At 37.5% G+C, this 27,687-nt stretch overlaps 1 protein-coding gene across 5 annotated transcripts in view; it reads left to right on the top strand.

Moving 5' to 3' along the window:
• The first annotated feature begins 8,371 nt into the window (after positions 1-8,371).
• Positions 8,372-27,687, top strand: part of CCDC141 (coiled-coil domain containing 141) — a 116,098-nt gene continuing 96,782 nt past the window's right edge. For 2 of the 5 annotated variants that reach the window (XM_069781564.1, XM_069781563.1), the window contains exons 1-3: positions 8,380-8,619; positions 14,401-14,633; positions 16,233-16,355. In XM_069781564.1, coding sequence (XP_069637665.1) covers positions 14,532-14,633; positions 16,233-16,355 — 225 coding nt within the window. In that variant the 5' untranslated portion in view covers positions 8,380-8,619; positions 14,401-14,531. Of the gene's footprint in view, positions 8,620-14,400; positions 14,634-16,232; positions 16,356-27,687 lie in introns of all 5 variants that reach the window. The other 3 variants (XR_011324353.1, XM_069781566.1, XM_069781565.1) reach the window with 3 other exon arrangements.

Genomic DNA, 27,687 nt, shown 5'->3' with positions numbered 1-27,687 from the left:
AGGCTGATTTAACCACAGATTATCTGTCGGAACTTCTATAGCAAACTGTGCCACTGACTGCACGTGACCTATATGACTGCTTTGCGCAGCCAGCTAAAGCATGGTTTCTACTTAATGACTGTATAAATACACTTAGCTCTTCTGAGGATCTTGACATTACATATCCCAATCCTGTTCTGTCTACTCTGCTACAATACTGTCACTGTCAGAAGGCAACATGTATGTTAAGTAGATTAGGAAATAATGGAAAAGAAGTCTAATGGTAGCTGTGGCTCCTAGAACATGCACAGTAAGATGCTTGGGCAGTTCTGTGTAGATATGTATTGCACGTAGAATAAGGCTGTGATGTAACAGATGTTGTAATAGACATTTCAGAGTTCCTTCATTGTTTCCAGAGAAGAATTTACTTTCAGGATGAAATGGTTGCTATTGCCAGTGTGTGTGTTGGGAGGGGATGATGGCTCAAGGTAGATGAGCCTGGAGACTCCTGAGAATCACTGACTCTATTTGAATGGATATGAATGCTCCCCACACAGTATGCTTATAGGTTGGGTCTTAGAAAACTTTATTGAGGCCTTTCCTAGATCTTACACCAAACATTAATTCTAACCATCTATAAATTATGGAAATAAAATGGAGAGTGAAGCTTATTTTAGTTCTTGGAAGAACTGATGGAAGACCTGTTGCTTGAGATGTTTTATGAACAAATACCTCTCACCCCCCCTGATTTTTATTTGTTACTGTTCTCCATTTCGGCAGGAGCAATGTGTTAATTTCAGTGACGTAATTTTCAGACATGCTTCACTGTGTTATGCTTAGTTTGCAGCATGTGGATTGCCATCTCAGTTTGGGGGTTTCTGCTTCCCATGTTCATTTTCTCAGCAAGAGCTGCAGATGCTGGGTAAGTGACAGCACATTCCTGCTGTCATTGCTGACTTTCCAGGCATGCCTGGATTTCTCCTGATCCCCATGCCTCACAGGATCAGAGCTTGCACAGTTCCAGTGGGCTGCAGAGCTCCAGTAGGATGTTTCTCTCAAGTACTATGCCAGGATTTATTTTTTTTTAAAGTCTTGACCAAGTGGTAACTGTCTTTTAACATTCCATTATCCTCTTAAGGTTTTTAGACTACTAGGAAAGAGAGTAGCTTTCATGGTGTCTTAAGCATTTCCACAGGCACATATACAGCATGGTTGCTTGATATTTGATATGATTGTGTGATGTGTGTCTGACTTTTAGAGACTTGGGAACAAGCCATATTCTAAACTGGTACTAAGTGCAGACCGTTCTCTTTCTGAACCCTTGTATGCAGCTCTGCATGCCTCTATTGGATGATAGATAACTGCAAGCTAGTCTCAGCAGGGTGAAGATTGTACAGTGTATTCAACACATTTGAGTGCTACTCCACGTATCTGTGGTGATGATGTGAACGTGATGCCCCGCTGTCTGCTTCATATCACTCACTGCCTCTCAGAAAGTGGCATTCCTCCTTTCCAAGACAAATGTATCCAAAGAAACACAGTAATGTGGTCAGCTGTAGCCAGGGTTTTTATTAATGCTTTGCTTGAAACAGCATCAAAAGGCTGCAGCAAGCCACATGCTCAATGAGCCTTGTAAGGTTTTTATTTCCACCCATCGTATATGGCCAATTCGTTAGGTAGCTGCCATTTGCAGGCATCATTTCATGGTGCATTACCTCTGCAGAATCAGTCATTCATGAAGAAGCCAGGGCATTTGCTCCTGCAGGTGACAGAAATGTGAACTATTGGAGTTCTTTTTGCTATTCAATGTTAGCTGTTACCTCTCCTCTAGGTATTGCTTTGTCTTCTGCACCTTATCAGAGACACATCCACACATCTACCACAAAACTGTCTTCTCGGCTAACAATTTTGTCAAAGGCTTTGCAAGTGATCCAACAGACATTTTAAAGGGTTCCTTCATTGTTTCCAAAGAAGAATTTATTTTCAGGATTAAATGGTTGCTACTGCTAGCGTGTGTGTTGGGAGGGGATGACAGCTGCATTCTCTGCTTCACAGGGTTGCTAGGAAGGAAACCTCATTAATATTTGGGAGTGGGTGAGATGTTATAGTCATGGAAATCATGCACACACACAGAGAATATAAAAAGCACAGCTCAAATAATTTTTATCTTAGAACACTGAGGTGATGAGTTTTTTTCCTATATATAGTAGTGAGACCTGAAGAGCAGTAGTCAGCAAAAAGAAAGGAGGGAAAACCAAGGAAATGTAATAAAACCATTTGGTGAATTGTAATGATAGCATATGTCCATACATTTTATATGGTTTGTTCAAACTTTTATGGTTTTAATATTTTGTACCTTCTATGAAAACTGGTTTGCTGCTAGGTGACTGTGCAAGTGAGATTTGATAAATGATCATATATTAACATTATGGTTGAAACAATAGACAAAGGGTAGCCGGGGAGATAATTACAAAGTCTAGTTGAGTGATTAACTAGTAATTATTCATAAGTTTTGCAGTTCTTTGCTCTTATGACTAGATGTTCCTGTATGCTAGATGAGAACAATGTTGAAACTGACCACGTGTGACTGAAACTGCATTAAGCTTCAAGATCAAAGAACAAGGACAAGAATAAAGACTTCAAGGACAGCCAGCAAGAATGTCAAATGGGTCAGTGGTCGCAAAAGCAGCCCTTTGACTCAAATGGATCCTTCATTGCGCATGATCAGATGTAGGCAGTACTAAGATAATCAGTTGCAATTATTTTTATGTATATGTATACTACTCTGATTAATATGCAATTAGTTATTCTATATAACCTGTTAGTGCTAAAACTGTGGTATGCACACTAGGTGGAATTATCCCCCGTGCATCCAGCGCTGCAATAAAGCATGCCTGCTTTCTAAAACTCCAAAACGAGTCTTAGAGAGTTTCTTCGACCAGCTTTTCGGTATCAGTAAGAATTTAATTTACGATGAAAATATTTATAAAAACCATGTGGTGTTAATAGGTGGGCTGTAAGGGAGTTTGGGAAGATCAAGCTCATCCTTTGAAGGCAGTTAATCAAATACCCTGCAAACAGAAGAAATGTTAACACAGCAAGAAAGAATAACTCAGAGAAAGGGGTTTAATTACAGAATACTTACTAATATCAGATCAAGTGAAAAAAAAAAAATCTCTGCACACCCATGAAGTACTCCTGCATGCTATTTTTATGCCTGGAACACTGAAAGCGAGGTTCTAAAACATAGTTACTGCAGATCCTGCTGCATTGACAAGGGGTGACTTAAGGTACATCATCTATCTCTGCCTTCTGAAAAGACTTCTGAGTAATGAAAGGATAACAGAGGACTCCTCAAAAGTTTTTATTAATTTAGGCCAAGTTCTGGGATTCCTCATTGAAATGTGGCTTTTAATCTTTCAACTCTCTCCTGGAACTGCTTATGCTGGATTTCAAGCTCTGTGGGTTAAAAAATGGAGGCAGTGAAATAGTTTATTTTTAAAACTTTCTCTTGATTTAGCTAAAGATATAGAAAGCCCACAGTAATTGTATAACTGGAAAAAAAAATCTGAATCTAATATTCCATCTTGCAATTTAAGAGGATTATTTAAGATTATTTTTTAAAATCTGAAGAGTACTGTAAAACATATTGCATGATTTTAATGAACCAATGCAAAACCAGACAAATATGAAACATTAAGGATTTGCGAATACATTAGCATTATTATTATTATTATTTTAAATTTATTTGATATACATCCCTTTTACCTCAGGGCCTGACACGATGCCTCAAGAGTAACACCCTTATTTATGGTTGTTTGCAAATTAGAGGATAGGAACAGACTGGAGCAAAACCTACTGCACAGTCAGTGACACCATGATATCTTCTGTAAACCTTTTGTAAAAATGTCAGTGTATTTTTAATGTGACTAGTCAAAACCTTAATTTGAAAGTTGTTATTTTGCCTTACATGAATTTTACCTCATTACTCTAGCAACGTTGTCGTTGCCAGTGAGGACACAGTACTGTTCTCAGCCATAACATTCAGGCAAATTAATGTGATGTCTGAAAGCATATCCTGCAGGACTCTGCCTCAAGCATACTAATATTGAAATTGTGTTAAGGTTAAAAACAAAACAAGAACCTCTGTGCAATTTTAAAAATGCAAGAAGCTTACAGTTGTACTTGGTTTGACATTTTCTTTCTCCCCCCTCCCCTAATCCCGTTACATATAGAGCATCCCCAGTGTAGCGTTGTGTCTGACTGCAAATTTCGACTATAGTGCTTGCCTGCCTTTTGTCTTCCACACTGTGAGGAAGATCACAGGAAATTATACCAGAAAATCTTGTATCCACCATATCATTAAACTTCAATTTGTATCCTTTTTCAAACAAAGATGGTGATTATTGTACTGGGCAAACCTATTTTCAAGTGTGAAATTTAAGGTAATTAAGCAATGGGGATCCTTAATCAAAGCAGGTGACTGCAGAGTTTGCTAGCAGACTCATACTTCAGAGGAAGCTAGCTTGAGAAATTAGAAAAAGTGGTTAAAAAAAAAAATTAATCCACAATTCAAAGGAAAAGACTTTTGTCCTGGCAAAAAGATCCCGGACATGTTACTGGATGCTCTGTGACAGATAAAGCTCTTGGAAAAAATACCTCTGAGAAACAGGTTTATTGGTGTGATCAGCACTGATGCTGATGACCTATGGTAAATGTGTATCTGTAAAAGGGTCATAGGTAGAACCTATACCTTGCATGTCTAACACTGACAGCAAGGTCACAGATCGTCAATTTAGTTATTTGTTTTGCAGCAATACTGCAGTTTTAACGTGAACTCCTGACTGTGTTCATTCACTGCATGTTAGTTAGGCTCTCAGAGCATTGTTTTATTAGACACAATTTAGTCTTTAGAATAAAACTAATCTGGAAGCTCAGATGCAAATGTGATTTAAAATGATCCGACACTTAATGTGACATTAGGTTCCCAACCAATGTGTGTGTCACCTTCCCACAAGCTGTTTCAGCTTATACCCAACACAGACATATCAGTAGCAAGATCTTGAACAATGCAGAGCTCTTTCAATACCCTGACATAGTTCTCTTGCTACAAAGGGACAAATGCCATGTGTGTCTTTGCACTTACTGTTGATTGTCAGTCTCTAATTCATTCCTGCAACTCTCAGCTTCCACTTTGTCATTCATCAAGACTTCTCCTTGTTCTCTGGTCCAGTCTTTTGTCTTCCATCTCCCTGTTTGAATTCCTTCTTTTCCTTATAATCCTTTTTTAAATTGTCCTTTCTCCCGTTTTACACTATTTTACCATGGTGAGAGCTATATCTTCTGCATCCTGCTGAATTCCAAGAGGAGAAACCTGAGGTCCTGAGATGGCTGATCATTAATCTGTGTGGTGGAAGAACCAGAAGCTGCTTGGAGCAGACAGCAGAACAGTTCAGTGGCTTTCCTGAGGGTTTGCTACTTTCATGACTGCTGTGGGGAATAAGAGAGAAGGAATGCTGTGTTAAAGTCAAGGGAGTGAAAGCAGTGTTCTTGAAGACAGTGATTGCACCTTGGGCACAGCATTGCAGCCACACAACCTGTATAAAGAGCCTGAAGAGTCTGACAGATAGGAATATGCTGCCAAGGTGGGCTTTCAGATCCTGAGATGACAATGAGGGAGATTCCAAAGGAGTGTGCACCCTCCAGACATGATCCAGGGTCCTTGTCCCTGGAATCTGCAGTAAAATCCAAAAAGGACATGCCGACAGACCACTTTTTGGTTTTTTTCCTACTACAGCCAGGTAAAGATACTGATTTTTCTATTCATATCTTTGGGGGAAGGAGGGCTTCTGGTGATATTACTGCACTGGGTGCAGTGATGTGGAAAAGCAACACCCATCTCTGGTTTGACAGCATGGGCTGCTAGGCTTTTGAAATCAATTCCTTCAGGACCTTGAGCTGTGGCAGAAATCTTCCTGTAGCAGCTCCCTGTTGCACAGCACTTGCCCAGGTCCTACACTGTGTGGGATACCTGGTCCTGGTGCCCAAGTGAGCCAAATGTGCAGAACACCAAGATAACATAGCTCTCTATTACTTAAGGTCCTGATCCATGGACTATTTGGTCCTCTCATGGGAAAGGGCACGAGAACATCTTGGTTTCTGGCATGTTTGTGTGTGGAGAAGGGGCAATTTCTGCAACTGTAGAGGTCCAGCTGTGAGGACGCTCTGGAGCAAGAAACGGGCAAAGGGGACTGATGGCCTATCACGAGGTTGGAAGAGCATTGTCATCCCTGAGTAGTATTGCAAACAAAAGGTGAAGCCTGTGTGTTAAAAATGAGAACTTCTAATCTCTCCTTTCTCCTGTCACTTCTCTGAATGAACAGCTGCAGGCTCTCATGCCTACCCTGTCCACACCAGCAGCAGAGAGCAGGCAGAGATGGCATCTTTTCAGTAACAAAGACCTATGGAGCCAGTGGCAACCCCTCAGAAGGGAGGAAAAAAACCCACTTTTCAGGTTCTGGAAGAAATCAAAAACACCAGCTAAGACACAGGAAAGGTGATGCTGTCCTAAGGATGATACGATCTCACCAGCCTGCACTCAGTTTCCCAAGCTCAGAGCTTCTTTGCATGGTAGACCACAATAAAAGCCACTCCAGTAGAAAGGAGTACCAGAAAAACCACTTTGCTTCAGTTTTTCCTCAAAAGATGTCCACCAGGATAAGCATACATTCATTCTAGATGATTTGCCCATGGGATTAAGTCTACTGCTCCCCACTATGGTGTCTCATAGTACACAATGCCATGCAGACAGCTTGATTATCATGGTGTCACTTGGAAGCAGCATGAAGAACAGTAATATATATAAAGAGTCTGGGTACCAAGTTTCTACCCATTAAACCTCTCCTATTGCACTGAACCACCTGCTACTGCAGACAGCAGCATTCAGATCAAATGAAGTTTGAGCAACTGGGCCCAGAACAAGGAACAAATCACCTATTCCTGGTGACTGTACAACAGCAGGAGTTTTTGCTATGGATGGCAAACAATGGCTCTGAAGCATGTAAATCCATCTTAGCTGCTCTTCAATTAGTGTTGAAAGAGTATTGAGGGGCAAAAAAAAAGCTTTTTTTAATTATAGGCTATGCTTCCTAAACGTACATTGGTCTTGAATTCTGAAGTGTTATGTGCCATCCTTTGTAGAGTGTGAAGGGTCACGAAAACAGGGAACAGTGAGGGAGTATCCCGTGGTCACACCCCTCACCTGTTTAACAACACAGTTTCAGACAAATAACCGGGGGGGGGGGGGGGGGGGGGGGAATATTTCAGTACTTCTTTCTTTTTAACCTCTGCCAAGTGTGTCCCAATTCAGCTCGCTGTTTGAGGTACCATGATCTGGAAGAGGGAAATGTGTGACCAGAATATATAGAGGAATGCTCAGCAGTGTGAACCTTCAAGTAGCAGAGTTATACAAGATGGACTTATCTTTTTAAAACAAAACAAAGCACTGCTATTTATAACTTTGCTGATAAATGACTTTTTTTTTTAAAAAGGATTCTAAAGCCTCGTGGCTCTTTAACACTTAAAATTCAACTCCCCTGCTGAATTTTTCTTTTCTAGATAAACCCTCCCCAATATCAGATGTCTAAAGTAATGTGCTATTAGACATGTGGCTGTATAACATACTTCTGAACTGGTTCTAAATTTAGCTATAGGAAATTTGGGTCCATTTAAATCAACTCTTCCAAACAATAGCAACAATATAGCTTTAATGTTTTGGTGTAGTTAGTATGATTATATCTATTTAATTAGTCTCCTGTTAAATGAATGACTCATACTGATCTTCTTGTATCACTGCTGGCTGATTACTTTTGATAAGATTGAACAGAGATGTTTCGGTCTTAAAGGATGATCCTAAGAACCCGCTTACACTGATGTAACTGTCTCTTTGAAGAGTCTGTGATTTTTTTAACTGATGTGAAATAAAAACAAGTTTAACACAGACATCTGTATTCATGCATAAACATTAAAAAGAATAATTAAAGGGAAACAGTCTTTTAATACAGTTAAATTGTAAATTTAAGCTAAACACAGAAATTAGTGATATGGGGCAAAACTGTCATTGTAGTTAACTTATTAGTGGGACAGTTTGCGGCTGCCTTGAGACTCTACAATCTGCATCTTAATCTTTCTTCTTTACAGGGAGAAAGCGTAGCCTGTCTCATATCTATTTTTGGTGCAGAGTGTGTATACCACTGTGCTAACACACCACATCAGGAAGGAATTTCAAATGCTCCCAAGGAATTTAATAACAAAAGTCCTGCTGGCTTTCCTCACGTGCACAGGCGAGGGAACATACTAATCCTGTAATAAACTGTTCTCTTTCTGCTGCTGCTGGAGCCTGAACAATGGACTAACAAACTATCTAATGTCTCTTTGTTCTCCTGACAGAGTTGAATAAGCTGGGCCACCGTTTTGTCTGTTGACAAGCTTGCAATTGTAATGTACGTGCCACCTCCTGAGCTGTTAAAACTGCTTCACTTCTGTGTTCATCAGAGTACAGCTCCACAGGCTGTGCAGCATTTGTTTTGGACAACACCCAGTGAGACAGAAATGTTGAGCTCCCCCCGGGGCGCTGATGGGGTAAGTCCACTCTCCAGCTGATTCTGAGGAAACTGAAGTGGAGATAGCCTCTCTGCCATTTCTTCAGTAAACTTAAGAGGACATGGCGGTCTCTTCACCCAGGATGTGAGAGAGAATGAGATGTGATCACTTTGCCCTTCACGCTTGTGTATTGTTTTCTGGTTTGTTTAATCTTTTCACCCCATTCAACAGTTAAAATTTTCATTGTTTATATTTTGCTATTATATTTACACTTGTATAGTCATCAAATCACTTTTTTTTTTCAGTCTTTCCTGTAGCTGTCACTTTAAGGAAAGGTATAAATCCAACTTGTGTTTTTTATTGGCTGTGACAGCAAAATAAAATTAAACTTGCAAAGAAAAATTATACCAAGTAATTAATGTTTTTGGATTTGGAGACATCTGTTCAGCTGAATTGGCTTAGAGGTACATCTGTTAATCAGAGCTGCCAGTGGCTCCAGAATTATCGCAGGGACCTGTGCTCCTCTCTCCCTCTCTTTCTCTTCCTTTCCCTAAGGTGCTTTTTGTCCTCTTCCTCAGTTTGTTGTTGTGTGAAACCTCCTCAAGCTTATCTGCAAGTAAAGAATCTAAAGAAATAAATTTTTTGTACACTGTTCCATTTAACAAGGAAAGGAGGTTCTTTCTGAAAGCATTAATGTTTTAACTCATTCTCAGAACAAGAAATTTGTTTTGCTGCAGGGGTTCTTGAGTAGATTTCCCAACACCTCAGTTCTCTATGCTGCCCATCTTGAGTCATGTGCTAAGGTAACAAGATAAGAAGAAAGCAGATCAGATGAGCAGGTTACCACTAAGTTTGGCTTATTCCTTCTATATATTTGAAAACAATCAGGGTGATCGTACACTCTTCAGGAATTGAAGTAACATGATGCATAGTGAATAAAAATGTAAGCAGTCCCTATGTGTCAGCATTCCTCTTTACCCTGTATATAAGCCAGGTAACGAACAGGAAGACAATTCTTTAAATAACAAATGCTAGAAAGAATGGTCTCTGTTTATATAACATTTAGAAACTGGAGTTCTAAATTTAAAGGCTATACGAGCTTTCTTAAAATAAGAGCAGAGGCTGAAGTGATATAACATGTGGTTGTAAGACCTAGTTAAATTTGGTGGATCTCTTCTATCATTTAATAAATAGTAGAGATTTAGGTACTATTTTGACAAGTGCTAGGTACAAATAGCACATATACTTTGTGGAAATCCTCTAGGATCCAAAAAGAGGGATATAGGGAAGAGAATGCTTTGGGATGAAAGAGTGGGACATGAAAAATTAACGAGCAGTGGACTGAACTGTATCAGGTGTCATCGCTTCCCAGGTCTGTTTACTGTACGGGTTCTTTTTTAAATGTTGTTGTCCTTGGAAGCAAACAAAGAGCGATTCTGCTGTTATGATTGCACTGAACTAGCAATGTTAAAACTGTTTGCTGGTTTCTTGATCTCTGATACACTGTTGGCTTTACCGTTAGCAGTATTGAGTTTTTTCTTTCACGGAGACATATTCAGTGTGACAGGGATGAACGAGGTTACCTTTGGTTTTGGTCTTTTCTCTGCTTCATATGACAATGCTTTTTGGGTAGCTTTCTCTCTTTGTGCTGTTTTCTTGTGGTGGTATAAAGTGTCTTCAGGACTGGTGATGAAGGAGCAAGAGCAGAAAGGTTTTTGTTAGGGTGATGCACAGGAAGAATGGGAAGATACAAGCTATAATGCTTCATTATACTTGTAAGCTTTTAATTAAAACGAATCTGGGAACTATCAAACAGTAGTCCAGGCAACACGGACCACGGTTTGTTCTTACCGTTTTTTGCTGGGTGGAAGCAGAGTGTCTTTTACCCCTTGGGCACTCTTTCACAGCTGTTTCCTTGCACTATACTGAGACTTCTGTGCCGGCAAAGACAGCACAACCCTCTTTTGGGGGCCGCTAGGGTCCTGGGCTATTTTAAGGCTGCCTTGTCTTAAGTTCATGGACTCTAAGCTGACAGGGAAATGGTTTCTGCCTGTGCTTCAGCTGTTACCTACCTGAAATTAATCTCATTTACCCTGGCTGGCCCTTTCCCTCCCTCTTGCAGATAACAATAACCTCGCTTTTGGGAGCGGGGGAGAGTTTCTTCCCCTCTCGGTGTACCTGCCCTGCCTCGGTAACTTTGGCAGCGGAAACTCCTCACGCTCATGAGGGGAGCGAGGCCGGGCCGCCCTTCTCCCCTGGGTGGTCCGGGGGTCGTGGGAGGACAAACATCCGTGGGCTGTGGCCTGTGTCTGAGTCTCATAGGGCTGCTGGGGGCAGCGGAGTAGCTTGTGCTGTTCCTTGCTCTGCCTCTGGGTGCTAGGCAGTTAGTTTGTGCCTGGCCCCCACTTGTCCTGCCTCTCCGGCCCTGAGTAAAAGGGCAATGTCTGCAAGCGCCTCGGTTTCCTTCTGTTTTCTGGCAGTCTTCATAGTGCGGTTCTCTGCAAGCAACACTTCTTTCTAATTAAGTGTTACAAAGGAGATGGTATTACAAGTTACTGTTGTGTACGTGCCATTCACATAATTTTTGACCTCTGGGAAGAGGCATCTCTGTTTTCTGCCTTCCTCCCCTGATGGCTATTGGTGCTGGGATGGTTTTTATCACACTTGGTTTTGGTTTTTAGGAATGACAAAACTTGGTTGGGATTTCAACCGGGTTGTCGTCCTAGAAACTTACTCAACCAGTGTAGGGTAAAGAGGAGCCTCTTCCAGGAGAAATACCTACCTCCCGCTCAACCCTCGCCCTTGTATGTGACCTCCATGGCTGCACAGTCCCCTCTTTATGAACCTGGGGAGACTTACAAACTGCTTGCTTTCGTGCCTTCGTGCCGTCATTCCTGACGATACCCGAAAATGCTGCCTACTCAGAAGGTAAGATGGTAGGAGCCAGTAAAAAGCAGCAACCAGAGACTTGGAGAGGTCTGACATCTTTTGTCACTCATTCAGGTGGGGCTGCCAGAGGGAAGCAGTGTTTATGTACCCTTTTCCAAGGCACACAAACCCCATAGGTTTGAGGCATGCTTCCTTCCTTTGTTCTTCTTCCCTCCCTTGCTGTGTACACCTCCTCTCCCAGGCGTGAGACAAGGAAATGAAAGGAGACCTGTTACATTTACAAACCAGTCGAAGTGAAGGACGTCACATCTTTGAGGCTGCAGGGAGTGAACTGCGTCTCCCCCAGAGGCATTTTCATAGTGCAATGACAGGTCCAAAGCTCTGAACAAAAAGCAACTTATCTCCAAGAAAGATAGGCCCTTTTCCTATGCATAACTGTCAAAACTGTGATTAGCGCACTTCCCTTGCCACACATGAGAAAAAGCTGCTGATAAGACGTGCTCCATGTTGAAAATGAAGTTTTATCACATTTACCTCTCAAATCCTTTTTACGTACCGTTATTACAGATAATACCTGACATTATTTACACTAGAGAGACTTGATCTTTTTTTCTGTTTTCCTGAGATTGTTTCCTTTGTTCGTTTGTTCAGTTTTGTTGTTTCTCATGGACAGCTGGTGAATGCTAGTTTCCTCTTGTCATTCTTACTCTCGTCTTTCACACAGCACAAGCAAAGGGAAAAATATTTCTCTCTACTTACACAAATAGCCTGCCTGCTTCTGGCTTCTAGCAGGGTTTTTGTTTGTTTATTTCAGACAGAGGAACAGATAACAGATACGTAAGTAAACAAGACTGAGAAAGGCATGCTTGTTAAATTTTGTTTCCCTGGACACGGCTGAAATGGAATGCCAAAATTCTCAGTTTTTTCTCCCAAAGTTGTGCTATAAGATCTTTTCTGATTCCTTGTTACCTTTTCTCTGCCTGCTACTCTGATGTTTCCATGTCTCTATCTTGTATGCTTAGCGTAAGCCAAATAAATACAATATCCATGCATTTCTTATCAGATATTTTGAATCACTCGGCTCAGCTGCTGCCAATCTTGCTTATGGTCAAATTCTTGAGTGTGGTGTTTTTCCATGATTTCCAGCTGTCAGCACTATGAAAAATGATTCCTCATTTAACCTGAGTGAAAAACAGCTCTTATGTCTGGCTACCCTAGTGAGATGATGGATTGGCGCAACTTGTGCCATGAAAAAGTACACTTAAAATGTGCTTCTGAGAGAATAAAAACTCAAGGACACACTTTGACTTAGCACCAATATTGGTTTTTAACTCCTTTTATAAGACTAACAAGAGGTCAGGCTGGTTTTTTCCAATCAGTTTTTCCAGGAGTCAAGTCCTGCCTGCAGGGTGAAAAATCCAGTGTCACTTGTCTTCTGGAATGTTTTTTGGACATCTTGACTATTTAGCAAGTTTTGTACAATGGATCTATCTTCTATTCAAATCAAAACAGGGCGCTCTGTTTCAGTTTTGAGATTTTCTTCAGGACTTCTACACTTCAGTTTTTGTGCGGCCATTAAATTTCAAATGTTTTTTGCCATACCTATTACACGAATACCCACATGAGTCTCATGCATATCTAGATAACGTTTCAGTGTTGGGGCTCTGTGGGCCTCTCACAGGTGTTACAAGGAGTTTCAGAAAACTATATGACATCTGTTCCCTTGTTGGCTGCTTGAGGGTTCATGGTTCTGATTTGGCACAAGGGATGGAAAAATTGTTTTGATTTGCCAAGCCAATCTAGATCAATACAAACCACTACAATGCACTTCTGGATACCCCATTTGAAACTCATAGTTTGAAGATGGGGATCAGATTAAGTTTATAATCTGCCAACAATTGGAGGGGGAGGGAAATGAACAAACAAACAAAAAATACCAGACCTTGACACATCCATTCAAATTCCCTGTAACTAATCTAAGTTTCTTCCAGTCCAAAGTATTTTAGAATTTTCTTCCAGATCTTGGTTTCATTGTAGGTGCGTCTGTTCTAGTTTGCAAGTAGCAAAACCAGTTTATATAAAAATGTATGTAAATGTTATATGTTCTTAAACAAATCAAGCAAGCAGATGCTTAGAGGAGAGTTATGCATGTACTTTCTTGGGTGGAATTGTGTTTCCAGAGTGGCCTGCAAACCTAAACACCAGTGTCACTTTCTCAGCTGTTGAGTGGAAGGAAACCCAGCAGCTGCTGTCTCCTACTGTAGGCTACTTGTGGCACGCTCTGGACTTCTGGCAATAGAATTAATATGCCAAACCAATACTGTGATTTAAACGTGTCTATTAATTTCTCTGCACTGAATAAAAAACTTAAGTGGAATTTAAACAATTATTAGAGAGGTCTTCCTTATGCTCATTTAGAACAAAATGAAGACTATAGAAACAATTTATGATTAAACTGAAAAGCAGGTAAATTATCTTAATCGTAGGCAAGAATAAAACACTCCTTAAGAATTCACACAAAGCACTTGGTTTCCTTCTCTGGTTGTTAAGGTCACTATACTTTTAAATATACTTTTAAATATTTTTGGACCCAACCGTAGAATTATGTTGAGCAAATATATTCAGTAACTAGTAAATGAGAAAATATTTTACTTGTAGAATGTGAAAATGTAGATTGTATAGTTGCATGTTTTGAAACCTCAAAACACTGGGTTTTTACAGACTCAACAATAAATTTTTTTCTAGCTGTTTTAATTTGAGAATCTCTTTTCCTTCGGATGTTCGTGGAAGAAGCCCTTCACACTTCAGATGGTGACAAAAAAGAACAAGCAGCTTAATGCTACCAAACTAGGGGTGTGTCAAACCTCTCTCAAGAATGATAAACTCAAAGGAGTTGTCTATTTTTAACCTCCTGTTCTTTCCTTTTGGCAGACTAATCAGTGTTAACTGAGCTGTTTCACTGAATGAATCCAAGCAACTCTGTTGTTTTCTGAAATGAACAGTGAACCTTGCAAGAGCGTTTCAAGTCTGCTTTAATGTATGAAGTCCCATTTTGAAACACCATGTCAAATGAAGCCAGTTCTGAGCAGAAGCTTTCTACAACAACAGTCAGTTCTGTTGCTGTTCAAGCTGGGGATGCCAGTATTGTTATAGCTGTACTTAAGGTAAGGCAGCAACTGCTAGCATGTGTGTGGTTGGCTTTCTGCTACTCAGTGATTACTACTTCTTTTAAATGTTCTGTGCAAATGACTAGTTAGCGTAACATGATAAGGCAAGGTCATTCAATCAGTTAGTATTTAATAGAGCTTCCTTGGAAGTTAACACTTGTGTCTGTTCAGAATTTCCATTTGTGGTTTCTTTCTTTTTTTAAAATAGAATAAATAGTCTGGCCAAAATATGTACGCTTTTAGAGGCAAGGAATTCCTCTTACTCTTTTTAAAAAGAGATAAATGCAGAGTGCCATGAAAATGTGTTAATTAGCCTGATGTTACCTTTAATCGTGGTTGAGACTCCTCAAGAGTTATTTTTAAACTATACTCAGCAATAATTTTACATAATAAGTAGTCTACCAACTCCATAAATGCAGATCATGTGTATTTTTTTGAAGTATTTGCTGGGGGAAAAAAAAGCCTAAACCTGATAATGAGTGGTTATTTTTGAAAGCGCTAAATTCATATTCCCGTGTGTTTTAGCAGAAGCCCTTATGTGTATATAGTTGCGCTTATAAGCACCTAAAGGCCTTGCACAAAATTTGGCATGGGGAGTAAAGCTGGATGCCTGGATACTGAATCCCAGCTGGAATTTATTGGCAGTTTGAGTCTTTGTTCTCCAGGCAATTTGGAATACGTGCTAGCCTCAGCCACTAGACTTTGTAATGCAGAATAAGGTGATAGTGAGTTGGGCTGTCACCGAATTAGGGTGATTATTCAGGATGGGTTTACCTCAGCTGTGCCGTGTGAAGGTTCTCTCCTATCAGTTCTCACCCTTCCTGGGAGACTCTGTCTGCCACCACAGGGGAGTAATCTTGTTGCAAGGAGACTTAAGTTTAGGGCGAAGACATTTATTTTTCCCCTGCATGCTGTGGGAACCACACTAGCCTCCAGTGACATCGCTGCTTCGCTCCTTATCACCATCCTCGCCAAGTCACACTTCTCAGGCTGTAGCAGTTCCGCAACACAGCGAGGAAGGAATTAACTATGCATTGCTGTCAAGTTTCCTTTCTTTGTGTATCCTCCAGGAGACAATGGGAGATTGCTGTTTGGGCTCTTATTCCAAAGGCTACTAAGTGTCCCTGCTGCTAGTTGTGCAATCTCTCCCTGTATATATTCAGTATACAGGTGTGTTGGATCTGCGTGATAGAAATAAGATTTGGGGTTATGGTCTTTGCATCTGCTGGAATATATTTGTACCTTCTGCCCACGCCACCACCCACCAAGTTTCCTTAACTATTTATGCGATCTTCAGCTGAAAGGGGAGATGAGTTGGAGAAACCTTTTCGGCCCACTGTGATAATCTTACTCTTCACAGGCAAAACCAAAATCACAGTAGCTATTGGATAAGACTAGAGTATTGGATTTTGATACTTGTTTCAAATGAAGTTTCTCTTGTATCCTCTGTGTCTTCATTCTGCAATTGAGTACATGTTTATGGGTCCCTGTGCTCCCATGACCATGGGAAGTATATGTGACCTGAGAGTCTGTGTGAGTAAATAAATGAAGGAAAGCTTGTGCCTTCTGAAGGCTGTAATTGTTTACTTATTACAGTGCGGAAAATGGGTGAAGCTTCAGCTGGCTGAATCAACACCGAATTTATTAGAAATTGGCAGCAATCAAGATGAGACTAAAAAACTACTGCAGGATCACGAATTCCTCCTAGCTAAACTTAAGGTAAGATGTGATAGGACCACACAAAAATGCATCTAGTCATTCTAGTTCAGGTACAACAGTTGACATAGCTGCCTGGGCCTCCTGTTGCGATGTGGTTGCTAGATTGAACTGCCCATAGAAAAAAATACGTTTGGCCTTTGTCAGTGTAACAGATCAAAGTTAGGCCTCTGCGCTGGAAAAATACACTCAGTGTTAATTAGTATTTTCTGACAACAGCAACAAAGATGCACTGTTTTTTCCACTTCATACATTACTGTCATGTCAAGTGAAAAATTCCTATAGCCCTCCGTAACTTCTAGATATAACAGAATGTCAATTTTTTTTATTTTATTCTCCAGTCTTATGAAAAGTTTGATTACTTTAGAACAGCTGTAAACACAAGCAAGCTCTTCATAAGTGTGAAGTAGATATTCCAGGCATGTTTTTATTGAATATTAATCGATCTAAGTTACAGTAAGAACGATATTGTAACATTAAATATTCTTGTCTTGAGCTAGGAAGATTTTAGCTAAGTAACAGACCTAAAATCAGATTTTAGCATTCTTGAGAGCAGGTTATAACAACAGGGGGATTTGGACACAGAGTCACATGCTTGCTTGAAAAAGCTGAATTATTTTAAATGTGGATGTTTAACACTGAGAAGAGTCTAAAGGCACCTAAGAAGAAATTTTGTTTTCATGTTTTGATAGGGCAGATTGACTTTATATCTGTAGACAAATAAATTCCTCTAAAATTTTGGAGCTGTGCACAGCAACTTATTTTTATAGATTCCAACTATTTTATTTTTTTGAGGTTACATACAATTCAGATCTGAAAGAACAAACATGATCTGGATAGGATCAAGTGCATTTGATTTAATACTAGAGAGTATGTGCTTCCCCAGTGATTATAAATCTCAAATGTATGTGATCTAATTGAATACAGTATATAGAGAATTTAATCTAATATGGTGCATAATGTGGATTTTGAATAATATGAAGACTAGCATTACAAAAAAAACCCCAAGCCATCCCAAACCAAAAAACCCCACCCAAAACCCAGAGGGTGGTTCTGCTATCTTTACTTATGCAAGTGCCTCATCTTTATTGCCATCAGTGCTACACTCAGACGTTCTTGGAACAAGCTGCTGTATCCTGTTTGAACAATTCAGAATTAGCTGAGTTCTTACATGGGGACAACGGGAAGAAGCTGAGTTTTGTCTCCTAATTGTCAAAAAATGAATTTTAAAGAGTGGAAAAAGAAAACATAATAATTCCAATCTTTAAAAGAAAAACAAAAGTTCAAATAACATTTTACTATCAAGTCAAATCTTAAAGTGTTATGTATTTATATTAAACATTGTTTGCTATTGGGAGGAAAATAATATATTGTTCTAAGAGAGAGCTTGTAGGTGTTACTGAAAACTTGTGAGGACATGAACAAGCACAGTAAAACAATGAAGTCCTCTCCATAGACTCCAACTGAAATCATTATATTAAAGAAAACAGGAGGGGGGGGGGGGGAAGTGTGATAAATGAAATCTCTAGATGCATCCCCAAGCTTCTATTCCATTTTTGGTTTAAAATCTTTAAACTAAAATTAAGTTTGGGATATGTTTCTTTTCATTAAAAGGCTACTTAAACAGTGAAAAAGTTAAATAATCCAAAAGGATTTCATGCTTTTTGATGCTCATTCAAACATTTGCCTTTCTATTCCTATTAGTCTAGACGCATGGAACCTTAAGTTTGGTTTTTGTTTAGCAGAGTTTACCTTGTTTTCTGCTCACAATAAATAGTAAAATAATAAAATAATCACAAATATTTTAGTTAATATTGATGAAAATGCTAAAATTTTTCACTCCTATTTGTGAGGCCTTGTGACTGATTGCTTGAACCTAGGTGACTGATCCTTATTTGGATCCCCAAAGCTTAATAGATTATATCAGATCAGAAAATTTATTATGCATAAACTCTCAAAGAATGCTTGTCATCCAAATATATCAGGAACAAATACTCATTATTTCATGTTTTATACCTGCAGTCCTTGCAAAATTCAGCATTGATTAATGAACATTCTATAATAGGATTAAGTTCAAAATGACTATTTTTTCCTCAATAATTTAAGAGCTGCAAGTTCATTATAATTTGTACTGACTGTGCGTTTTTCAGACATGACATTTTCTGTCTTATAGTAAGCTGTTAACACTTGCCAGTAGTTATTCAGTCTGAAGCAACTAAATCCACTCATCGAAAGTTTTTACAAGAATGATTCTCAGACTTTGAAGCAATTTTTTCCACTTAGCATTTGTTAATGAATTATGCATTAGTTACGTGAAGATGGATAAAGAGGTAGTAACGTTTCAGTCTTCCACATTTATGGACACAAAGATTTAGTTACTTATGAGAGGATAAAAAAGAATTTAGAAATATGGGCAGGAGAGGGGTTGAAAAGATGACACAAAATTGCAGTTGTTAGATGGTCCTTGTTTTGACAGTATCCAGTATATGCAATTCTATTTGATCTTTTACTCTCAGTGAGCAACATAATTTTGAAAATTTTAACAATGATTAATTATACAAATATATGAACACTCTCCCAGCTGTGGTTTTATCCAGTGCAGTTTTTAATTCTTCCATATCAGCTACAAGTTATTCTTTTCAGTGACTGTCTTGTTACAACTGACTCTATCAATGATAGTCTATGGCAGCTTATAATGTATTTATTTCTGCTATTAATTAGATCTTGGCATTTTGAATGCATTATAAATAGTCTAAGAAAAGGTACAGATGAAACTAAGGTCCTGTGGACAAGTAAAACTTGTTCCAGTTATGTGGCAACATTGTGATATTTTATCTCAGGTTTACGTATCTTTTTAAAACACTTATATGCAACTGTATTAATGCAAATTAGGCATATAGCAAATCAGAAGTATGTTGTTAGAACAGCATAGATATGAAAATGATGGCTTCCATAAAATAAATTATGAATATCCATCAAAAAAAGATCTTTTAGTTCAAAATAGGGTATTTATTACATTTAATATTTGTCGATCATGATCTGAATTGCTTCAGTGATTAAACTTGTATGAATCTGAAGAGTTGCCAAATACCATATTAACCCCATTTGTTTTTTATCAGTCTGTAACTTTACAAAGTAAGAAGATTAGAAAGTTATATTATAGCAAGAGGAAAAAAAAAGTTGTGGGTTTTTTTTTTTCTACTGTGCTTCTTTAAAAAGAAGTGAGGATGGAATCATTATGTTTTTTAATTTTAAAGCTAGAAATGGCTTACAAGTAGAAAACAGTATAATTAAGAATTTCCCCACTTGGATCCCCAGGAAATAGATACAATTTTGTATATTGTGAAATTTTATTGTTGTATTAAAAAAGTGCAAAATAAATCATGTTTCCTGACAGATACCAGTACTGGATATGCATATGCTTAACTTTCCTGATTAGTTCAATCCAATTCAAAGTTAAGCATTTGTGCAGGACGGGCACAAATTCCTGAACCAGCAACGATTTGAATGTGAAACTAATCCTGCTTAAGGGAAGAATTAGATGATTAATACTAAATACAACTTTGGAATCAGTGCTGAAGAACCTATGGACTTTTAGAACATAATTTATGGAATAGTTGACCGTGCTGGTATTACGCCATGTTATTTTGCAAACTTATTCTGGGTTTTGATCGTATTTTTTATTTTTAGCTTCATTATTCTTATCCCAGTATAGGTATTGTAAGTTATAATGAAAATATTCAGGCCAAATTCTTTCATCGACTTCATACATTGAGGAGTCACAGGTGTAAGTAAGGACAAAATTTGGCACAGTGACCAGTGATCAGATTATAGTACTTCTGATGCTAGAGGAAAAGGCATGTAATCCAGCTCACTACTCCAGGGAATTGTTTTTGACTCAGCAATGTTAACAGGAGTTAAAAAACCCTAAACAACCAGTATGACACTCAACAAGGCAAATAGTACTTTAAAGGATAATAGGAACAGACTTGTTGAATGAGAAAGCAGTAATTTTTAGAACATTTCTTTACTGCTTTTAATGTTGAGAATTACTGTGATAAAAACTGGTGTGTGTACTTCAGGGCATTAGGAAAAAACATCTGAAATAGCTTTCCTTTGATAGAATGTACTCTATCTTACTCATTACTGATTTAAATTTGTTCCATTGAATTTGGGCATTGGGAACATCCTACTATTTTAATAAAAAGCAATGCTCTTGAAATTTCACTTATATGCATAATATTAATGTCCTTTATAGAGAAAATTATTCTATTTGTTTTTTGTTGAATTGTCATACTGACTGCTAGTAGCCTGGAAGATTAATGAAACCTGTTTTGCAACAGTAATTTAAGAGGTAAACTGTAGTTCAGATTCTTAATTTTGTTCAATGATGCCTAATTGATGAGGAAATTTTGTATGTGCTTGTCATTTGTTCTAGGCAAACTTACAGATTTGTTTTGCTTTGGTCATAGATTTGGTGTCTGTGTTAAAGAATTACATATTCTTTTATAATTGATGAATTTATTTGACAGGTCTAGATGCTGCCAACACCTACAATGTATTCATTATTGCCGGTTCCATGAACTGAAATAAAATGTTTCTTTTGAACAGGGTTAAGAATTAAACATAAATATTTTCAGGTTTGGAATCACAGCCCTTTCTCTTTGTGATTTGACCTTTCAGTAGTCTCAACTAATATGTTCTGATTCTAAGCAGTTAACATTCTGTTTTGCTAAATTAGACCATATCAGCAGTAACAGTTTTGTTGAAAACATTAACTTCTGTGATTTCACGCAAGTGTCCTTCCCAACATTTGCCTCATCCTTGTTTACATGACCTTCAACAGGTTTATATGTTGTGGAAATGTAAATATATGTATATGTATGTCAATATCTCATTCTTTACAATTTCAAAAAAACGTGAGAAGAATCAAAACCAGAAAAATTTGAGAGACAAAGCTTCCAGGAGGTAAAATTATATTGATTGCATTGTGCATACACCTTTCTTTGCCTTTTTTCTGTTCTCTGTAATTCAGCTGTTTCCAGCAGAAGCCCATGTTGTCTTAGTGTTTGAATCTCCCAATGTTAATGCTTTCTGGATCATTCTAAAAAAAAAAAAAAGACCGTGTGTGCATGTGTGTTGCCATGCTTTTGGCTATGACAATGTTAAAATCCCCACTAAGACAAACAGCAGAATTCTTGGTTTGCTTCCAAAGCTCTGGTTTTTATCATAAAAGAGACTGTGGCAGAACCACTACAAAACATAAATAAATCTAGCCTATAAGCGTAAGTTTAAACCCAACACTGTTATTAATTTGGCTCATGAACCTGAAGATTGCTCCAAATTATTTTATTTACTTCAATTCACAGAGCATAATTGCAAAATAGTAATTTATATGCTAATATCAAAGAAAAACAGATTAGAAAATTATATTCTTCAAAAAGCGATAAAATAATATGCTCATTTTTTACATTTGATATCTTCTAAATAAGTCTTGCAGTTATTTCAAGTAAAAATATTTTTGTAATGCTTATTTTTCAGTGAATTTGTTATGGAAGAAATTATTTGTTAATATCTTCTGAATTATTTGCATTTAATTATTGGTGTCCAATAGTACAATTAGCAGCAAAGTTCAGCTCCATTTTCATCATAAAGCAGAGCTGATTTTTGCAAGTGATTTGAAAAAAAAGAAAGAAGGGAAAAGGTAAGATTTAATAAATATTTTTTTCAATGTTAGTTCAACTCACTCACCAGTTTCAATATTTGCATAAAAAAAATTCCCACTAAAATAGTATTTGTCTCAAAATAGTTTTATGTCTACTTTCTGGGCTTCAAGTTAATAACTATTTGTGTTGTGTAATTTTAGTACTACCTATAAACAAAGATTAATTTTAGCAGCATCTCAGTGAGGAGGAAAATTTACACCTCTAAAAATTCCAAGTTACAATATTCACTGTAAGAATCTGAAGCTGGACCTTTGGACTATGTAAAATATGAGCTAAAGTGTGAAATTTGGCCCAAAATAATTATGAAAAGAAATATAGGGACGGAAGAAGGAAAGAAACCACTGAGCAGGATCTGGGTTTAAAGATAAACTCGGTATAATTCCATAATCATGAAAGAAATGTGTGATCCAGCCAGCTGCGCGTGTAAGTCTGCTCAAACAGTTTGACAAGCCCTACCTGTTTTTCAGACAATGACAATGACGGAGAGAAACAGATGGAAAAAAGAACAAAAGGCAGAAAGTTTTCCAAAGTTCTCTCCTTCCTGAGCAATCTGATACCCAGTTCTGATGAGAATATTGCTTATTGGGAGCAATCTGATCATGAACTTCAACATGAAATGGTGAACCTGAAATGAACCTGATCATGAATGGAAGAGGGTCAGGAGGAAGCAGATGAACTTCAGTAGTATAATAACAGAAATATTATAAAGTTCAACAGTCCAGATTTAAGGTCATGAAGTGAAAGTGAATATTAAGTATTTCTGTTGCAGCCTTAATTTAACTACTTGATTGTGGAACAGCTGTTAACCACCATGGCTGTGGAAACAGTCTCGGATCTGATACTTGCAACTATTTTGAAGAGAATTAGAAAGTATGAGTGGAAATTTAGGATTCTGGTCATCTATACTGAAAAAAGCCAACATCAAACTGAAGGTAGGTGCCTAGTAGGGATATCAAAGGGAAGAGTATCATCCTATTTCTTAGAGTGGACTAAGAAAATGTTTTTTTTTAGATTAGCAGAAAGACTGAGATTCTTATAAACGTATTGAATGGGTAAACTTGACAGGAGAGCAACAGCTTAAGTTGAAAGCCGCTCCTGGCATAGGAATATATATATAGCACATGGAGATCATTGAAAGGCGTAGGCTGGAAAAGGTTTCTCGTTGTCAGAGCAATGTCCCCAAATAGATTTTTCAATGGGAAAAAAAGGGGCAAAAATCCTAGGTGATTTTGATTGGCAATAAGAAAAATTTGTGAAAAGGACTGTCTGAAATTATTGTTTCTAAGACCCAGGTGCCTTAACTTGATGACCCAGGTATTGTATAATCTTAACAGAGGATGAAAATTCATGAATCTTTGTTTTATTGAAGTTCTTCACTTGTGAGATCTTGATTGTACTATAGTTAATAATTTAAATCTCTGTTGTTCATGTTGACATAAACTACTGAAGATTGTGAATTTTAGTTATGAATTAGATTGATTCAGGAGCGGCCATCTGCTTAAGAGGAAATATTGGATAGTATTTCAGAGGGAAAAGCATATTTTATGATGGCTGGATTCAGGGTGAAAAAGGTAAAAACTTTACTGACATGCAATTTTCATTTTTTTGAGATGCAACTCTGCAAAGAAGTTCAGAAAGAGTGAAATCAATTCTACTTATGAAATTGGCTGTACCTAAAATATTTGCATCTTTCATTTTTTAAAATAATTTGAGAATTTTTTTAACATGAACAGGCATACACTCTTTTTGTAATGCGACTGGTAGAATTAAATTTTGCAGATGTCTGCCGCTCATGAAAATTAAGAGTGAAAGTGCAGAATTAGACCTATTTTTAATTTATATATTTTCATCTAATACTCTTTGTTTCAGTTCTGTGATATGCTAATTATAATTCTGTGTTATGCTATATTTGCATTCCTAGTTTTAGCTCGGCCTGGAGTATAAAATTATAGTAACTTTGTATCAAAATACAGTGGCTCCAGTGTTCTTTAGTACTGCAGTAACTAAACAAATATGTAAGCAGTGTACTAAATTGTATATATACTTAATCATGGCTGCATTTCTTACTGTGGTAAAAAATATGAAGACTGCAAACACAAGCACTCAGAACCAAAGAAAGGGCAATTTTAATTCCATGCTCCCTCAGTCCGCAGGGTCTTCCAGCCTCTGAAGACCCTTGCTGCAGATTGTGGGTGCTAGAGCTCCTCAGAAAAACTTGTACCTTGTAATAATGTGTTCTTCCTTCCTCTTATTTTTAGAACTTAACAATTTTTATGTTTTAGTTGAAAATTTCCAGAAAAATCCAGTATGGCACAGATCCCGTTACGTGAAGTTTCATTCTACTTTGGCAAATTCATAAGCAACAAAGTCTTACAATGAAAGAGAATCATAATTTTAAGCATTGCAGTCTGCATTAGGATTCCATGAACTAATGCTAAAATACCATGACTTTGAATTTTTCCTTCAAGTATACACACCAACACCACCAGAATGGTTGTATAGAGATGTGTTTTATTGTAACATTATTGTGCTTGTAAGTCAGCTTTTCTCTAAACCCTGTCCTCATAAATCTCATCTTTTCCTTTAGTTTTGTCCTGACGTTAGCAACTCCATGTGGCTTTTTGGGTTGCAACATACTGTGTGCTACCCCCTCTAGTTCTCTAGGAAGTTTATGTACTATCTGTATCTAGTCCTTATTTTCCTCAGGAGTTTGCCAGTCTCTGACAGTACTTCAAGCTCCCTGATTGCTAGGTAAATGTGTATTCTAGAAGGCCAAATTTTGTTTCCCTCCAGAGAGGGAGGGATGCTCAGTGTACAACGATCAGGAAAGGCAAAAGATCATTTTCCCTTTTCTTCCCATACTCTTTTAACGGAACATAAAGTACCCAGATAATGGGCTGTGAACAAATGAATACAAAAGCTGTGCTACCTATCACAGCTTACATAAAAAGGTGTTTCTAGACCTTCAGCTATTCACATTCTGTCTGCTACAATATCAGACCCAAATGTACCCTGAAAATGAGTGGGGGGAGAGTTGTGTGGCTGCACAACTGCTGCATTACCAGACAGAGAGCACGCATGCCACAGGCGTGGGATTCTATCCCTGTTAGTTTCCTCTCAGTAAATCCTAACCAGAATGTTGCTCCCTTTAAGCTACTAATGTGTTTTTTTTGGTGTAGTGTTGTGGAAGTGGAAAGGAAAAATAGCATCTCGCCTAGAAATTGAAGTTAGCCTGTGGTTTTTAAGACAATGCTTTTCTGACATGGCTTTACTGAGACCAACAGAAGTTGCATGTTTGTACAAACTCCTTTTTGACTATGTTCGGCATTTGTTATAGTGTCAAGCTTCGTGTCAGCTCCTCAGAGCCCAAAGAGAAATGTACCATTCTATTTTTTTGTATTCACAGGGAATTGAAGTTCATAAAAAGAAACAAATGACATACGATGTGCAAAGTAATCTAGACATGTTCATTTCACACAGTTGTTAATTTGAGAAATAACAGCACCACATACTCAGAGCTGGATGCATTTCTGTTCTTTCCCCCATCCAAACTTGAAAAATAAACCAAACACAGAGCCAGACTTTTCCAGGAAACACTATCCTTCCAAATATGTTTCTGCTCCATTGAAACAATAAATACATTTTTTAAATGTATTTCTTGAGAAATCATGCCAAAAGAGAAAACTGAAACATCTAATTCCAGAAATGATTGAAATAAAGTTAAGGCTTTACTGGAAAGATCCATTAAGTTAATTAAAATAAAAAAACCCACCCATCAAAATTCAGGTTTCTGTGAAATATTTTGCTTTCCATGAGTCATCATTTTTTGATGGAAATACACTTTTTTCCTCTTACTAAGTTTGCTTCTAGGACAAGGGACACAAGTTGGAAAAAAGGAAATTCCAATTAGATATTAGGGAAAAAAAGTTTGACCGCAAAGGTGGTTAAATTCTGGAACAGGTTGCCTAGAGAAGTTCTGGAATTTCCATTGTTGGAGATGTTCAAGACTTCATGGGATAAGTCCTTGAGTAACTTGAGCAAGGGGTTGGGCAGATGACCTGCAGAGTCCCCTCCAACCTAAATTATTCTATGATTCTGTGTTGATAAAAAGACCATATTTCAAAGATGAAAAGTATAAAAATAGTAATATCAATCTACTCCATTGAAAAACAAACTAATCCCATATGTGGTATATGGAAACTAAAATAGTTGAGGATAAATATTTGAAAAGTTCACAGTAACTAATGGCTTTGACGGTTGTGGAAAGCATCATTTCAAACTCATGGCAATAAAATCTTGATAACACTCTAAAGACCACCTTATGTATTTGAACTCTTCCTCAAAAAAGTAAAGCTTCCTGTAAAATAGTTCTCTTTTTTTTTTTTTTTTTTTTACTAGTCTGTCTTCTCAAAATGGAGCTGTGTTCTGTTGCTGGGGTAACACACAAAATGACAACTGTTTTGATACTGTATTAGGTTTTTGTAGTATTACAAGAGCTATTATTTTTAAAAAAATAAAGTACACAGCTGTTTTAAATGTGTGAACCATTTTCAACAGACATTAGAGAAAAAATTAATATTAAGTCTATATTTCAAAATTTCCACGAATCAGTTATAAAAACTACAAATTTATAATACATGAACAATTTTCTAATTATTTTTTGTAACTGTATGCACACTGTTTTTGCATTTCATTAAATATGGCAGTTTGCTTTAACTTTCAATTTTTCTTTGGTTGGGTTTGAATTCATCACACAGTTATCAAATGAAAAAAAAATTGCGTGAAGCATGACTGATAGTTTTCTAAAGTAATCCCAGTTTTCTCTGTGTCTTAGGGATTATGTGACTCACAGCTAATCAATTACTGGAAAATATAGCATACTGCTCAGGTACAAATGTGAATTAACAAACTGTTCAGAAAAAAAGGCTTCTAAAAGATGGAAATCTACTTCTGGGCCCTATACCAAATTTACAGTGTCCATACTGAGTAGTTAGGAAAGATTTAACAACTGAAATGTCTTTTTTTATATGTCAAAGCTGATGTAATATTAGGATAAGCGCATGTCTAATTTTATTTCAAAATATAAAATAGCTCTTTAAAAAGTCAGATTTTGCCAAGAAATTCCAAATGGAGCTACCTCAGATGCCACCTGTTTTTCCACAGTGTATTCAGGACAGCTGTGAAAGTGGTATGATAATTTGGGGGAAATTAACCTACTAGTGGCAAGCAATCTGTGTGTGAAGCTCTGAAAATATTTTACCTTTTTTTTTTTTAACATGTCATTATTAAGTCATGACAGTTATTTCTTTTCACAGATTAATATTAAGATGTTGAATTAGGAAAGAGACTATCACTATCACATAGTCATTAATTCCTGTTATACTGTCTATATTAGTTACACAGCTGGTCCAGAATGTTAAGAAAATCTCATGCTGGATAATTAACGAATGCCACTACTTTCATAGAGTTGTTGTGCATGCAACTATTTTATGCCTCAGCAAGAAAGAAACACAATAATGGCTTCTCTTGGTGCTTTACTTATCCAGTAGTATTAAAATGGCTGTTTTATAAGTAGCATTTATTTTTTTAGACGTATTGATAGTGTTGAA

Source organism: Haliaeetus albicilla, chromosome 4 (genome assembly GCF_947461875.1).
Source record: "Haliaeetus albicilla chromosome 4, bHalAlb1.1, whole genome shotgun sequence".
Taxonomy (NCBI): Eukaryota; Metazoa; Chordata; class Aves; order Accipitriformes; family Accipitridae; genus Haliaeetus; species Haliaeetus albicilla.
This window is presented reverse-complemented; position numbering and strand designations above follow the sequence as displayed.